General features: G+C 41.7%; 1 protein-coding gene across 1 annotated transcript; it reads right to left on the bottom strand.

Moving 5' to 3' along the window:
- Positions 1-2,975: 2,975 nt before the first annotated feature.
- On the bottom strand, positions 2,976-8,427 carry june (JunE proto-oncogene, AP-1 transcription factor subunit). The gene is made up of 2 exons (XM_047014943.1): positions 7,475-8,427; positions 2,976-7,132 (listed from the first exon to the last, which is right to left on the bottom strand). The coding sequence occupies exon 2, from the start codon at positions 6,999-7,001 to the stop codon at positions 5,955-5,957; it is 1,047 nt and encodes a 348-aa protein (XP_046870899.1). The 5' UTR covers positions 7,002-7,132; positions 7,475-8,427; the 3' UTR covers positions 2,976-5,954.
- Positions 8,428-17,555: the final 9,128 nt, after the last annotated feature.

A 17,555-nucleotide genomic window follows, 5' to 3' on the forward strand; every position in this document is an offset into this window, starting at 1 on the left:
CAAGCCAGGATAAGATGCAGCTTTGAGGATTAACAATGTTGCTTTTCATTGTAGTCTATAAAAAGAAATATACAAATTGATCATCATCTTTACTACTATTAGTACCTTCTCAAAGACACCACATTATAAAATCTGACTGGTAAAACTTAGCCATTCTCTTTCCAGTGCTTTCACCCTCTATTTATTTAAGAGAAGACATGATTGTATGTGTCTCTATGTAACAGCTATGGAAACCTAACAAGATGTCAGGCAAAATGTGTAATAATTGGCAGTGACATCCACAGTTTGACATTGTGAATGATCACTGTCTGAATCAACTCATCATGCCAGCTACTTCTGAGCTCCCAGAATGCATTGCTCTGTTCACATGAGATCATGAGTCTCTGTGGCTCTGTCCCAAAGTGAATGTGTAGGGGAACTGTTCTGGGTTTTCTGTGACTCGCAATGCCACTACTATTTCAGCACCCGGGGCAAAGTGGGTGGAACGTAGAGTAAGATGTCAGTTCAGATGTCAGGTTCTTAGAGCTGCACATGGCACAACTGTTGGAAAGGAGTATACAAGAGCCATAGTTCAAGTTTACAACTTGCAAAACGTATCTCATCAGATTGCAGTATATTTGTGCACATCATTATGCACACATAACAAATCAACTAATTTGTTTTTGTTACCAGTTGTGTTACCTTTGATATGTATGGACAAAATAATCACTTCAGTGAAATGATTTACAAAAAGGATCTTATGAATGTGACCTTTTGTACCTCTAAACATCTGTTGCTTAGCAATCCAGGTGTATATAGCCTACATTATTATTGTATACTTTAAGATTTATTAATGTGTGTTATCCTCTCTTGGATCATGTTGGCTAAAAGGATTGTTGGTGCCACCTTCAGAGTTACTATTAAATGTGTGCTGCAACCTTTAAAGCACACTCTATCCCGCCCAAAGCAAACACACATTATTGATCTATTTTCTCTCTCTCTCTCTCTCTCTCTCTCTCTCTCTCTCTCTCTCTCTCTCTCTCTCTCTCTCTCTCTCTCTCTCTCTCTCTCTCTCTCTCTCTCTCTCTCTCTCTCTCTCTCTCTCTCTCTCTCTCTCTCTCTCTCTCTCTCTTTGTCTCTGTCTCTCTCTGTGTCTTTCTCCCCATCTCTCTTTCTCTTGATTTCCTTTTCAAGGGAGCATGATAAGTCACTGAAAAAACCAAGGAAAACCCAACGTGTCACACTTCCTGTACAGCCTCAAGAAAAGGTGCCCCCAATTTTACTGATTAATTATGAAGTGATACCACTGCAGATGACTCATTGTTAGGGGGGGAATGTTATGTAAGGCTAAATGAATTACCATACTAATGTGAACCTGGGTTTAAGAATACTGAACTAAAACTGGGGAAATAACAGCAGTTTCTAAAGGCCTTTTTGGTAAAAAAAAGTAGTAGTACTGTGAAGTAGTACACTGATTTTGTACTGTCTCCATTTCCTCAGTCCTGGGAGGAAAAGACAAGATGGAGGGCTATCTTCGACCAGCAAATCCAGTCTTCCATGACTGTGTGGGAAGTGAATGTGGGTGGAGGCAGGGAATTACTCACAGCCTCATAAGGGCGAGCCACTACACTTCTGAGAAGTAGACTAGAGCAGATCACCCCAAGCAGGCAATGTAGACAACCCCCCCCCCCCCTCCCCCCCAACACATCCACAGTAACTCATCTCTATCCATACACAGCTGGTTAGGTGCAACACAATACAAGCAAACAATGATCATTCTGAGGATTATGTTTAGTCCCTGATCTAATATTCTCTGTTTCATGTGCTGAGTTGAGTTATTTCAACAAAAACAATATCCTACTATATTTCCCTGAAGGTTTACCCATATTGAAGTGTGAGAGAGGTACTTGGTAATGTTTAACAGAGTGATAACTGTCAGCATATTACAAGGGTCATACACCCACTGGTTTCATTTACACTGACAGACAAGGGCATTTTTCAAAATGTCTTGTTCTTCTACTTCTTCAAAGACAGCTTGGTTTGAGTCATTGTATGCATACTGTACTCTCTCACACCGTGGGTTTCTTCTGTACCCCTGTCTGGGGACAGAAACAAAAGACAGTGATTTTTTGTTTCAGAATGACCCAAGGCCATTCCATGTGTTTTACTAGAAACCAGGAGCTGTTTTATAGGAAACCCTTTCAGACACGGTTGCAGGCTGTAGAGGGCAGTGTGGAGCATAGTGAAATGGCGAAATAAAATGTTTTATTTCATTATAAAAAAATAGCTATATTACATAAGAACAGCCAAATGTATATTCTGAAAGGTTAGCCTTGCCTTAAGGTGGCCGTCGTCTGGTGTAGAACAGGTGGTTTGGAACCACACTGGAGATGAAGAAGCCTGGCCTCTTGAGAATTGTAAGCCCGCATGAAGCCCTTAGAACAAAACAGTGCCCACACCAGTGTACTAACAGTATTCTACTTTCTCTATTATTTATCTCTCTGCTGTAAAGGGATAAGACTGATGTTTGTCCTGCATGCTACCATGCATCACCCTGGTGCAAGCGCAGTTTCAGTTTCCCCTTATACGTGCGTTTTCTTTACCAGTAAGGAGCTCTGATAAAACATACAATACGAGAGGTCTTTGAATGTTACAGACTCCTGGCTCTTGTTACAGTTACAGATGACATCAAGGATGGCTTTGTGCAGTTTACCTTTGTGCAATTATTTTTGCCTGTACACTTCTCACATAACAACTTCAAACTATACACTAACACCCTCCACATGCAATGGGGATTCACAGAGGACGTCACCCTCGTTCCAAGAAGACGACATGCTAATCTGCTAATCTTAGTAATTGTATTAGTCTAATGTTTAACAAAATTAAGATACCAGCAAATACATCAGTTGGTTAACTTTACTTTGCTCATAATGCAGACCTCTTTGATAGATTTTAAGGTGTCACTGAAACCCCTTGATGACACAAGTTAAAACGTGTTTTCAGAAACCTTCTTTTATTTTAGATTAAAAAAACATTCAAGGAAACGATGAACACTTACAGCATATTGTAAACCCGAACAATCAGTGAAAACAGCGATATAAACCAAGGCAAGTCGCCCTGTTGGTCATTTTTCTTCCTCACACACACTATGTGGCAGTGTTCTTACAGAAGCAGATATGAAATTGTTGATAGGATGAAATTTGACACGAGCTATGCAGGTTATCCTGTAGACCTCAACATTACCAACTCATTAATAGAACTGTAAATACGTCAATTCTTCAACATGCCCCATCTACTGCAGAGAGGGTGCTTCAAGTCCAATGACATACACACTACTGTACAGTATACCTAGTCAATAGGTATCAATAACCATCCTTTATCTTTGGCATGATCTACGGGGCTGAATGTTTAGAGATGAAGGGGACCTCTCACATGATGGAAAGAATACAAGTTAAAGGGATTTAATTTTCAAACAGTCTCCATGTGCCAAGCCCACTATAAAATGGTTAACTGATGCCAACAGTGGCTCAAAGACAGTGCTTGTTTGCTAGACATTCCTTCAAAACCATGTCAAAACACTTCAAGATTAGGTATTGAAATGAATGCAGTCTTAGAGGCAAACGCCAATGTTTTCCAGAAGGAGAGTGCAGTTTGTCGGGAATCAAAGAGTCATACACTGTTGTTCAATTTAGATGTAACTTTGTGGTAGATTTTTTTATATCTGACATTGAAATGGGAGAAATAAGTAGCCTTAAACTCTCAAATACAATTTCACTGAAACTGAAACAAACAATTTTATGCATCAAAGAGTAGTGTCGCCAAGTAAACACACTTTTGCACAAAAAGATAACGAACAGCTCCTCATCATCGACCGTAATAAATAAACTGGAAATATAGAAATAACATGAACAAGTTATTTTTGCCTATTCAAATTCAGCCTTGTACTTACGAACTTTGAATACATTTTATACAAAAATATAATCAGTGACATCAAAAGCCTTATTCAAGTTCAAAAATAAATATTTAATTGACGCTCCAAAACGACTATTAGACAGCTTTGAATGTCTGTCTGTTGTCATTTTTTATTTGTTCCCAAATTAATGTGAATAAAGTTGTACATACAGTATATCGCCATTTAGACACTGTCTTTTTAGTAAAATAAATTCAGTGCACCAAAAATGTAATATAACTTACAGTATAGATTTGATGAAAGTTTAAGCATCAATTAACACAATAGGTATATTTCAATGGTCTTGTTTGGTCAACGTTGTCACACTTATTGTCAAGGTAAGTAAACTAAAAGAAAAGCAAATAATGGCTGGACAGTCATATTCTATTTGCTTGCACTATTTAGGAATAAAAAAGGAAAAAGATAAAGTATCAAATAGTTTTCAGAAACATTACACTGTACACAGTCCATGTCTAAACCACAGATAAATATTAGACATGATTTAATGTTATTACTTATGTGCAATATCATATTTCCCGAAAGTGTCAACAAGACACTAAAAACATCCTGTGCATTTTCATTACACAGGCAACATAAATATCAAAGATAGATTTTGCATAAATAAATTGCTCCAGAAATTTTGTAAGACTAATTCATCTATTACTGATCAAAAGCCCTTAACGTCTTCAGTCTAGCTTTACTGAGCTGTGTCCCTTTTGTTATACCAAAGGTCCTTAAATTCAGCAACTTAAAAACCAATTTCTCTCAAAGTATCTTTCTGACACAGTGTTGTCCAAGGTTAACACAGTATCAATGCTTAACACATGTAATATGTTCTTGATCCGTCAATACTGCTCCTCCAAGTACTAGATGGAAATACAGTGCAAAAGGTCTTTGCTTTGAATGAAAGATCATCTTAACAATGCACTGGCTTTAAATAACATTGAATAGTAATCTATTACTATCATGTATGATATTGTACAAAGGTATGGTCTCTTTAAACTAGTCTATCACCAGGAACTGCAGTCTCACATTAACACAGTCATTTAGTACACATTTAGAGTTGAAATACTCTTTAAGCTATATCATCAAAAAGTTGATTTTCTTTTACCCCATACTCACATTGTACAATACTAAACAAACATAATTATGCTCTCATTGACACAAGATGATTCAAACACATGGGAAAACTACACTGTTATCACACACCAAATTACAACCAATATCGTTGTTAATCAACATCGGATTATTTCAACAAATCTTTTGAAAATCCCAAGAAATTCCATTTGCCGTAACTTTGATGCACGTGTATACACAGTATACTTCACGTAAAACTGTGCATCCTTTGCTTGGTTTGGTACAGCCAATAATAAAGGTCACGTAATCTCATACTCCACTGACAAAAAAAATAAAGAATTGCGGACAGCAGTTCAAAGGTCACCCCAGATGCAACATCCATTGTCTGCTGAACAATATGAAATATCTTTAGTGAAAGGGTGATCAAAAAAAGAGGCTCCCCGTTCTACGATGAAACATACATCACAGGTTCATCCTAAATGTTCAATACCCTTGTAGTATTGGTGTCTTTGACTTCCTGTAAAACAGGAAGCAGCCCAAGTCCCGCTCCTTTTGCCCTGCACTTACTCATTCTACCTGATTCTGTACTACTGAGGGTGCATTCTTGTTTTTCCCTTTCCCCGTTTGCCACTTCTTTCCACGTTTCCCTTTTGATTTACCTTCTGGATGAGCATGAATATAGCTCTGTTGGGTGAAATACCATTTTTAAAAACACACTGTAGCAGAAATAGGTGTCAAGTGAAGGTGGATATGTATAGTCAAACTATTTGACTGGGTTGCAAGAATTTCGACCAGAGACGAGAGATGTCGGTGGGGTGGTCCCCCTCTCTACCCAGGCATACTTAGCTTACTATCCGAACGCTCGTTCCCCACACCGTGGCTCCTTTGCAAACACAGACTCAGAGCAGATCAGATTTTGTTTAAAAAAAACTCTTCTCACCAGAGTTGCTCAGCAGCTGGTGCTGTCCCCTCTCTTGGCCATAGTGGCTGAGCTCACTGTAATCTGGCAACCATTGGTGACATGATTCATAACTTTCTGTTTGAGCTGTGCCACCTGCTCGCGCAGGATGCCGGCGGTGGAAGCCAGGTCGGAGTTCTGGGTCTTCAGCACCTTGACTTTCTCCTCCAGTCGCGAGATCCTCTCCAGCTTCCTCTTACGGCACTTGGAGGCGGCAATGCGGTTCCGTAGCTTCTTCCTCTCGGCTTTGATCCGCTCCTGGGTCTCCAGGTCGATGGGGGAGAGGGAGGGAGGTGAGCTGGTGGGGTCCCCCGGAGGGTGGGGTACCTCTGGGACAGTCTGGGGGGCATCCAGACCCCTATTGTGAGGATGGGCACCCTGCCCCAGTCCACTGTGCCCAGAGCCATGGCCTGCAGTGGGATAGGGCATCTGGCTCCCAGGGTACGATGAGGACACCGTGATCTGACCAGGGTTGTAGCTGCCCAAGTTTGTATAGATGGGCATCTCTCCGCTCGACATGATGTTTCTCTGGTATGGAGACTGGATAGAAGAGGAAGGTGACATGGGTCCTCCAACAAGCTGGTTCTGTTTATGGAGGTCAGCCAGGGCCTTGACGAATCCATCAGCAAAGCCCTCCTGTTCGTTGGTCGCCTGGTTCCTGTACATGAAAGGGTTGGTGCTGGAGTTGGGCACCGGGCTGGTTGTTACCAGACCCTGGTTAGACTGTATGATCAGGTGCTCAAGGTCAGGTGACGCCAGCTTCAGTAGGTTCATATCTGTCGAGGGCATTAGCGAGCTGTTTGTGTTGCTGTTAATCCCAAGATTATTGGGATTGATATTGCCATTGCTACCATGCTGGCCATGTAAGAGTTTTAGACCAGAGGGGGTCCCGACGACACCTGAGAAATGATGTGCCGCCATGTTTTTCTTACTCAGCATCTTGTGTCCCTGGTAGCGTTCATACTCTGGAATATGTCCAAAGTTTTGAACACTATGAGTGTCATCGTGATAAAAAGGGGTTTCCATTTTACCCGTCATTGAAACAGTAAAACTGAATCTTCATAATCTGATTATCAGGTGTAAGTCTCTTGTACGTTTCCCACAGAGACGTCAACTTTAAGGCCGTTGACGGTTTTTGCGGGGGGATGTTCCTTTTTGATATTTATCACCTGTTTAAACGATAGACAAAAACAAACTTATTATAGGCCTATAATTGATAAATACGTGGTATTGTCGTTAGCTCGTTGGTCAGAGCAACAAGGTGTTGTTAGATAGGCTTCTGAATTTTAAAGTAGCTTAGTACCAACACATCCAGCTCGGTACTTGGAGGAGGAAACAAACTTATTCCAAAATACAAAGTCAATAACATAAAACGTGCTGATAGGTCTACAAATGATCTTAATGGTTGGACTCCGTTAAATGTTGTAAGATATCTGTATCTCAGAAATATTAATTGTATTTTATTTTAACCTAGGCCAATTTAATTCCATTCATAATGAAAAACAACTTACAAATAGCGGAGAGTCTTATGATCCGTGGATGACAGGAAAGCCCATAGCAAGTCAATGACAACTTTTACATTAACCTACTAACGTTTGAGAAATAATCTTCCCATAAAAAATCCAATGACTCAACGGTCCCCGGTGAGTCGGATTAGTCAGACCGTCGAATTGTGACATAAAATACCATCCATCGTAGACACGTTACCCACGCAGGCTGGAAGCCGGTCGACTGTCTTCCTCTGTCCACAGATGATTTCGATACGATATCCGCGTGTCCAAATACAAAATCTGTTTACGGACGTCAATGGAAAATTAAAGTAATCCAGCTGATTCTGTGTGATATTTCACTGTATATGACAGTAATGCTAAGAAATACTCGCGTCCTTGCCTCTGGTTGCGTTTCCTCATACACTGAGCTCAATTCGCTAGCTGCTGTCAGTTCCACTGTGGGACTTTCTGTTTGGCCGATTACTAATAGGCTACCATACGCCCTTTCTCTACAGTTCCTGAAACTGCTCTGCATAGATGTCACACATTTACTGACGCCTCCTCCGCTCCGTTCAAAGGTTTCCTTTTATTGGTCATTTGGACGACGCGTTTTTAACAATATATAATGTAATGTGCTTTTAATGAGTAAAAGCCTATGTAGCCTATAAGTGAGAACTTATATGAATATGAAGTGCTCCAAATGCACTATTCGCAAAACGTCTGAAGTCTAGGCGGTAAGGTTCTTCTGTACTAGAATTGTCGGTCAAGTAGGCCTTTTGAAATATGTAGATCCAATACAAAACCATAAATATTTTGAAGCTCAAAAAGTGTGCATGCTAGGACAAATCAAGCATAGCCAACTCATTTTTTGTTTGAGAAAAATAGGCGCAGGTGCTTTCCACACATTGCTACAATTCCACTTACGCTCTCACTCACCACAAATTATTCATCTATCCAACCTAAGGTATCATCTTTGAATATGCTTTATTTTTCATTGAGAATGACTGGATTGACTGCATGGAAAGGAATCTCCGCCCTCACAGGAAGGGGCCGTGTTTTCGGCAGCTGCCAGGAAGAGCCTATTATAATGTGCTGTGGAGGGTTGAGGACGGTGTCAATGCCGAGTGCCATGGCACATTCCCTATACTCACGGCTGCGGAGCTGGCCGGGGGAGGCCAGGCTTGTTGTTCTAGTCCATATTAGTTGGAGAGTCTGAAAGTGATTTGCTCTAGGTTGTTATTCAACCCCGAGGTGAGAAGTACAGAGCTGCATTTTAAATGATCATTATCTCCTTCAAGGTCAATCAAAGATGACAAAAGAGTTGTCATGCACTACTTATTATTTACTGCTGTTGCTACTTAGACATACTATTATTGCAGCTCACCTCTGACAAAGATGGGGTCTATTATATCGAACAGAAGTGCAAGAGTCAGGGAGTATGTTGGCCCTGAAATACATAACAAAAATATGTATGCTTGTTAATGTATTTTTGGTATGTTTACATTTAATCAGTTATAATTTGACAGCCTCAAAAAATTGAAAAAAGAGAAATGGAAGCAAGCTACTTAGACAAACGAAAAGTGATCCTTTATGAATAGTCTATGATATGATTACTGGGTTTGTGTGTTGTGTATATGATCAAATTTGACATAATTTTCATATAGAATGCCAGTCCATCTTTTATATTAATTTACACAACTTCAAGAAGCAAGAAATAAACTGCCCAGTTGTCATTTCTCAACGTCAAGAGCTAAAAAAAAAGCTCAATAATAATGTACAGAAAACCCCAGCTGTTCTCTCCAAAGAGCCAGAGTTCTGTTTATTTACCAGTAGGGTGGCAACAAATATTTGTGGAATAAATTACTATATTCGGGACAAGGGCTTTGAACAGCTCATGAGGTAGTGTCTGAGAATGTAGAGTAAACATTTATTTGCCTAGCTATTTGAGGGTAGCCAGGATTCTAGCCAGTAACTCAGAGCGGCACAGAGGCCCCGCCTGATTACAGTGAGTAGGCACTCACTCTGTCTCTTTAGCGCTGTCTCTGTCTTTCTCTCTCATTTTGTCTCTGTCACTCTCTCTCTCTCTCTCTTACTCTCTCTCTCCCTCACTCTCTCCCTCTCTTGTGTCTTTCTGTCTCTCTCTCTCTTCCTACTCTTGTAGGTATGTTTTTTTACAACCTATGTGCTTATGTGAATCACAATCAGTAGATCAGCTATTACTAACTAATCTTATGTCTTATTAACCATTCATATATACGTGTTCCTATGTTAAACTATTTTGTTTTGATGACAGTCACATTTATATGATGTAGTATCCTGCCTGCCTATAATAACAAACACCTATTGGCTGTATATTATCTTTGTTTTTCTCCTTTCACTAATAACACCGTCCTCTGGCCTTCATGCCTCAGAGAAACTTTGCTAGTACCGCTGTCTGAACTGATCATTTTATGTTGAAGTGTTTGTTAAACTCTCTCTCCAATCTGTAGATACAGATTTATAAATACTTTATGAACCCAGAACTCAACTGAACTCAGTCATTCAGTTATGGAAGAGATGGACAGAACACTTTCTTTATCCCTCTCTCCCTCTCTCTTTCACACACACACACACACGCACGCACGCGCACGCGCATACACACACACACATAAACTCTCTCTCTCTGTGTCTCTCACTCTACTGCTCTTTCTTAGTCTGTCCTTCTCTTTATCTCTCTCTCTCACACACACACACACACACACACTCACTTACTCACTCTCTCTCTCACACACAAACAACTCACTCACTTTACTCACTCTCTCTCTCTCTCATTCTCTCTCTTTGCATGTGACTAATATGAGCAGTGCATAGTATTACAGCAAGGCTAGTTACAACTCAGATGCGTGACTGTTATAACACAGCACCATCAAGACAACTGACCTGACCTTAAATGTCTGCATATGTTTGTTTCTGACTTATGTTAATTTCTCTCCTTTCATTACGTAAATTGTTTGATTTAAGGGAATTCCAGAATGTGAGAAAGTAAACAGAACCCCGGTCCCTCTTGTTTCGAGACAACATGATCAACATCCCCGTGACTTCACACAACTGCCTTGGTCTAACCAATAATCCTTCTGGAACTAAATTAGCTAAATGAATCCAAGATTTGTTATTTTTGGATGCAATTAGCGTTTTCAGTGACTGTTCTTTATATCAACCCTGTATTTACATAAGTAAATCAATGGAATTATATGAAGCACACGATGGAGCTAATTGATTCATTGGGAAAATGGTGGGGTAGTGGATTCAGTTATTGAGCATGTTTTATTGTGTATTATCAATAACTCATTCACAACAGATCCGTAAGAGTGGATGGGAAATCTACAAAGTCAAATTGGAGCTTTGAAAGTCCCTATTCGAAAGAGAAACATGGATCTCGGGCTTGAGCCTAACAGGGTTTACTCAGCCTCGAAAAAAAGGCAACCTTCAATGAGGTATTTCAACAAACCCATAATCTATCTAATTGGGCAGGTATAATGAAAACCAGAGGTCCTTCTGCCCTGGGGAGCAGAGTTGCTCAACATGGCTTAATTTACTGTGGAACGCAACAACAGCCAGCCATCATGACATAAGGCACATTTCACATTTTCCTCTGCCAGTTGGTTTATTTCCATCAACTGTCCCTAGGCAACCATTGATAATAAATCGCAGAAAACCTTGCAATGGACAGGACAGAGAAATAAGTCAGAGTGTTGGTTGACACTTTTGTTTTGTTTTAGCTGATATTTGTTTTGCCAATCTGCACAATAACTTGACGTGACGTGATGATAAGATTGAGTTTTCAGCCTGGTCACGGTTTTATGGATTTACTGCTTCAAGGTACACACGCACTCACACCCTCACGCGCACATACGCACACACAAACACACACAAACACACACACAAGCAGACACACACACCTAACAGCTGACAACATGAAACCCAATGGCCATCATGTTACATTAATGCAATCCATAAAACCAAACGTAATTGTCAAACTTTTGTGGGTGCACACGTTATGAGTCACCTCACGAAAAATGTTTGGGATTTAAGTTGTATTTGTGACGGTTAATTCATTTTGACAGTTGGAAATGTTAAATCCTTGAGGGCTTAGCACACAGTCATGGCTAAGTAGGTTAAATAAAATGGAAGCTACTGTGATCAATTTCAGACAGATATCTCCATGTTGTGTTAACTGTTTGTTATTTCAACAGCCATTTAATGACCAGACTAACAGTTAGGTTTCTTTGGAATCAATGGCATGAGGTAGGCAAAAATTCAAAGTCAAATCAAACGTGTCAGTATAGTGAAGTCAAATCATGAATAGGGTTTTCATAAGAAAGCCATGACACAATAGAATAGTAACTATACTTCATAAGTGTTCCTGAGAGACATGATTCAGGTTTCACAGGGGCCAAACGTAGAAGAAATATTTACATATCAGAGCAAGTTTCCAGATGTCAATAACTCAAGTCTGGGGGGACTGAAAGAAACCCCAGTGATGAAACTATGCATTTGACACACCGAAAAAAATTCTGAAAATCAAGAACCCCAAAACGTTGTCCTTTAAACAGAGCAATATTGTTGTTTTCTGCCTTGTTAAAAGTGAAACAAAGCATGAAGTAATCAAATGTGATTTGCAGCATCTGAATTCTGTGCATTACTGGAAAGGCGCGGGGGTGCTCATGCAGCCATAAAGTAATTGCATACTGAACTGCAGTTAATCTAAAAATAGGCATGTATACTTCTTACAATTTAGGAGTAAAAGGTCATGGTTTCCTTTTCATGCTTTTATTTCATTTAAAAAGCTGACCCAAATGATAATAGTCTCCACAGAAGAGTAAATAGGGAGAATTCATCGAATGAGATTGTTTCCCCACATCTGTGTTATGCTTCCTTCGAGTGACAGATGAAGAGAGCCCCTGCGTCACGATGACAAAGACGCGTGGACGCTAAGATCCTTCTGACTCGATGTTTTCATTCGTCACAATGTTTTCCAACAGCGACGATTACGTTGAAACAAAGACTTGGTGTTTTTGTTTTGACTAAGGAAGGGGCGAGAGAATAAACATGTGTTTATTCCTAGAGGTTAAGAGAATGAGCAGGCCACCACATCCAGCCTGAGGTGAATGTCGACTGCCGGGAACCAATTGCTTAGTCAACATTTAAAATGCCGTTTTTAAGATGACACATTGGCGTAAACATCTTGGGGGAGGCCGGGGGGGGGGGGGGGGGGGGGGGGGGGACATCAATCAAACGAGCCAAGTGACCAGTAATATTATATTGTGGATAGGATTTATAATGATCGGCACAACCGTTCACATCCAGACCGTGGGCTACTGTCTTCACAGACTCAGAGTGGAAGGAGACACATCGAGATTTTGAAGCAAGTAGACCGTTTACTATAAAACCCCAACTGATGCATCATCTTTCTGGGTCATAAGGATCTTCTGTGTAGTGGAGTTGTAATCAGTTGTAAAAAGCCAAATGATACAGCCTGATGATGTGTCATTTCTCAAATTTAGCTCAAACCTACAGCCTGCATAGTGTATGCTTAAAGAGTCTCTCGTGAACGTCTAATGTGATTACCCTGAAAATCCTGCCACCCACATCACAGTGAGCAAAAGAGAGAGAGAGAGATCAAGAAAGAACAAAGAGCAAGAGAGAGAGGGAGAGATAAAAGAGCGCGAGCTAAAGAGCAAAGAGAGAAAAAGACAGAAAAATGGTCCATATCTTGAGGTACTTACTGAAGCTGGTGCTCAGTGCTAGGGCCCTGCTTGAGAAGCAGAACCAGTTGGCAGTTTGCTTTACTATGCAGATCCCTGAAGACGTTGCTTTCAGTAAAGTCATGTCTGAGACTGGTGTCCTCCATGGGGTTAGAATGCGATCTGTGGGGATGACTTTCATCACGTGACACTGGACAGAGAGGTCTGCCACTTTGTCAGATGAAAGGTGATCCCTTGTATGCCAGTGGATGACCTGTCACTAGCTGCTGTCGCTGATGTCACAGACAGCATGCCAGACAGAGACGAAACACTCATCGTGAACTCACTGTCACTGTGTCACCCAGTGACTCCCGTGGGTAGGCGTTTCATGACCTGAACCATGACATCACGCAGTCTGTGACACGTTTGCCTTTCACCGCCTGTCTTTTCGAATGACAGCTTTAAGTCAACATAATGACGATTATATTTTTTTTGTTTTTTTGCAAGCAGTATGTAAACATTTATGAGCAATGGGTGATTTGCTGGATTAATCCAATGCTGTTGTAGCAATGTCAGTGTGGACGAATACTCAGTGATGATTGTTTCTGAAGCAAGTTGCAAATGGTCCACACTGCCACACGAATCACCTTTAAATACCCGATGTTTGTCCTGAAGGTAGCCGCTTTACTGTACATGACAATGTGTTGCCATGACAGCCTCGAGCATACCTCATAGAGTTTGGTTTGTTTCAGTGAGTCAGTTGTGAAAATAAGTAGTTTGTGAATGGCCATTCCACTCATGACATACATGGCATATAATTTACTTGTCAGACATTGCATAATGTTACATGCAGTCACTCACTAACTGGGGAAGTATTTATATAGCTGAGGTTTTATGCTTTGAATATCAAATATATATGTACAGTTGACTGTACTTACCTGTGTTCATAAGGGCCCTGAAAGCTCTAGATGAAACGTGTGTCACCTCCACACTAGCTAATGTCTGCTGGCAAGACAAACATAGGAACATGTTTTTACTTAGAAGCGTTGAGGGCTTGTATGAACGTTTGTGGTTGCTGTCAAATCGTTCTTCTTATTCTCATTCATGAACCACTTTGATGTTGAGGGCCAAAAATGTGTCAAATGAATTTGCGTTTAGATTCAAATTTTATTTTTCGAAATCAGCTTCAGTGTAGATGCTCTGCAAGTTTGCCTTCACGGCAGATTGTGAATATCAAGCCTAAAACTTCAAACAGTTCTAAAGTACAAAATAATGAAATGTGCATGATAGTGATTATAGGACCCCGAATTTACAGTAGGACCTAAACTATGTATTGAATCTCAATGACCAATGTCTATCACACACACATACTTAGACACACACACACACAAACTTAGACACACACACTTAGACACACACACACACACACACACACACAGTAATCACTCCTCCGTGGAACATCTCAACCTATGAACATCTATCAACCCATTCTGTATCATTTAGAGACAAAACAAATACATCTTTTGAGCCAGAGTGGTGTGGACCAGGTTGTTGGACTCTGACACATGGCCTGGCCACCTGTGGGCAGGCTTCCCTCAGACACAGGAGGCCGTGCTGTGGTAGAGACTCACAGACGTCAGAGAGGAAGACTTCAGTCAGGTGGTAGCATCCAGATGAAATGAACGCCATTTTGTTATGTTCGGAGGGTAGCGAAAGGGACGAGGCTGGCAGGTTGACTCAGAAGTTTAAGGTTCAGTGGCTCTTGACTGAGACGTCTGCGCTGGTTGCACTTCCTTCTGATTTGAGGAACAAACAGTAGGCGTGTGGGGCCATGCAAGGTCTGATACACTTTCATTTGAAATAGTTGACATATTCTACATCATGTAAGTTGTAGTGAGTAGTATTATTGCTTGATTTTGTGGGGTTTAAACAGGAAGAAAAAATTAGACTGTCTTAACCTTCAAACTATTCTGGTTAGACCATGGGAAATGACCATGTCTGCTGGCAGATGTTGTTGAATTTCCACCCACTAAAAGTAATATGTGGAAATTTTGTAGACAGATTTAATTAATTCGGCATGAATGCATTCTTTAGGGCAGGCCAAATCCAATAGTAAGTACACAACCTTTTTCTATGAAATTGAGTTTGGTTGGAGAAGACAAAAATGTATTTCCTTTGCTTCCGTCTACAACCTGAATGTCTCTGAACGGGATCTGGTCAGAAAGGCGCTTATCAACCCTGCAAGTCTAAATATCCGAATCCTAACTCTATAATTGTGTCTCCCCTGGCTATGCTCAGAGAAGGGAAGAAGTAGCTTTAAAACCAGCTCACCATGGATACTTACTGGTACTTCACAATAAGGAGGCTGGACCACAACAACATCCCACGCTGAGAGTTGAAGAAATCCCCAGAGAACGAACACACCTTCGGAAGTCTCCTGCTGGATATATCTGGATCGTGCCCTTGAGTGATTGTTAACGTTCAGCTGATCATGAGACGTTGACACTTTGGAAGAAGAGTGTCATCTTCAGAAGACGTAACACTCGGCAATGTACAGTAGGTCAACACAAATGTAAGGTTTCTACACAGCAGGTTTCACCACCACAGCCCGTGCCCCTGCTTAGTTCTCCTGGTTTTCCCTGCACTGCCTGTTTTCTGTCTGTCTCCCTGGGTGTGCGTGTGTTTTTCTGGTCCTGGTCCTGGTCTTGTCTGTCTGTCTGTCTGTCTGTCTCTCTCTCTCTCTCTCTCTCTCTCTCTCTCTCTCTCTCTCTCTCTCTCTCTCTCTCTCTCTCTCTCCCCTCTGTCTCTCTTTCTCTCTCTCCTGGCTCCTTGCATCTCCTGTCTCTCATTTCAATCACCCAGCTGTTGTCCATGTGGGATCACCCTGCCCTGTACTAGCGCTTGCTCCCTATGTCAGTCCTCGTCGGTCGTTATTGAAGGTCATGTGAGCATTCCTGCTGTGTTCCTGTTCTGCCAAGTAAAGTCCATGCTCTTGTCCTCCTGCCTCTTTGTACTTTTTGGGGTCCGTCCCCTGCACTCACCCGTGACAGTAGGTAGTTTCTAGAAGGGGGTTTTGAGCCACTAGGTTTATTCCCTCTCCATTTTCTGGACGCAGACATGTTGGATATCACGTAAGCTTGTCTGGTCTCATGAGGTCATTTCTTTTCTTACTCGTGATTCAGCATTGGTTAGACACTCAATGTTGACTTAGTGTTGCCAGGAAATGTGTTTAGCATTCAAACAGTTACTTTTAAGGGATCCATTTAGTTATTTATTTATTTACACTCTGGAAAAACCATAACTTTGGTCTATATTCTGTATGGGAACATATTTAACACGTTTACTGCATTCAATGTCTTAACTTTGTTCACTGAAAAGTTAGTGTTTAAATGTGGCTCCCAAATGTACATGGTCTGGAATTCCATCCAGTCCACGCCTCCAAAGGTACCTCAGCGATGCCCTCCCCGCCCCCACTCCAGGGCAGTAAATAGGAGGCAGATGAGCCCTAAGCCCAAGCTGCTGGGAGGTGATGCAGGGGAGGGAACAGCCCAACGCTCTGGGACTTCCACCCCCCACCCCACCCCACCCCTACCCTTCCTCCCAGGAAGCGCAGGGAGCGCCTCTTGCTTGGGGTGTGACTCGTTCTTTTAACCGGGCTCGATGAGCTCACCAGGCACCCCGCCCACCCGGGGGCAGGGAGACGGGCGGTGACGGGGGCCCGGGCTGCACCCTGTGGGACACGGCGGTGACATACGAGCCCCCCTTTCAACTGGAGCCAAAGACGTCATCGGAAACGCCTCGGATGGGTCACGCAGCACCTATCTGTGTCTGTAACCTGGGAACGATTATTGTTCACCTCCAAGCCATGCTCTTTGCAGTGTTTGATCACTGGGGGATTGCCGGCCATCAAGTGGAGGAGAGAAGGTTTTAAGGACGCCCGAAGCGCCGAGGGCTTTGAGTGACGTCATCTTGTCGGAATTCAAATACTCTGTTTTCCTATTTCCAGTGGTCCACATGCATTGTGTTCGGCAGCAGTGTCGAGTATCCAAACATCAAAGGTGAACATGACCTGTCAGTTACGTGTGTGCAGCATCTCCCCTGGATTCACCCAGTGTGATTTTCTTAAAATATCAGACAAAACATCAGGCCACCGGAATCACTTCTCGGTGTTCAGATTCACAGAACACATCCACTTTTTGGTGTAATCAGCTAAACAGTTTTTCAAACCTCAGCTCCACACCCTGGCTGACAACTCATTACGGCGAGTGGAATCGTTTGACGGCATAGGGCTGCTCTAGCCACTCTGACAGACAGGTCCAATTTGGTGGAGAGCACTGGAGTCATTAGAAGTTGTCATGCGGTAACTGCACAACGATTCA

The sequence above is a fragment of the Hypomesus transpacificus genome, unplaced genomic scaffold (genome assembly GCF_021917145.1).
Source record: "Hypomesus transpacificus isolate Combined female unplaced genomic scaffold, fHypTra1 scaffold_27, whole genome shotgun sequence".
In the NCBI taxonomy this organism is placed as follows: Eukaryota; Metazoa; Chordata; class Actinopteri; order Osmeriformes; family Osmeridae; genus Hypomesus; species Hypomesus transpacificus.

Bases quoted from the DNA above. Each gene is read 5' to 3' on its own strand.
- june (XM_047014943.1), bottom strand. From the start codon at position 7,001: ATGACGGGTAAAATGGAAACCCCTTTTTATCACGATGACACTCATAGT.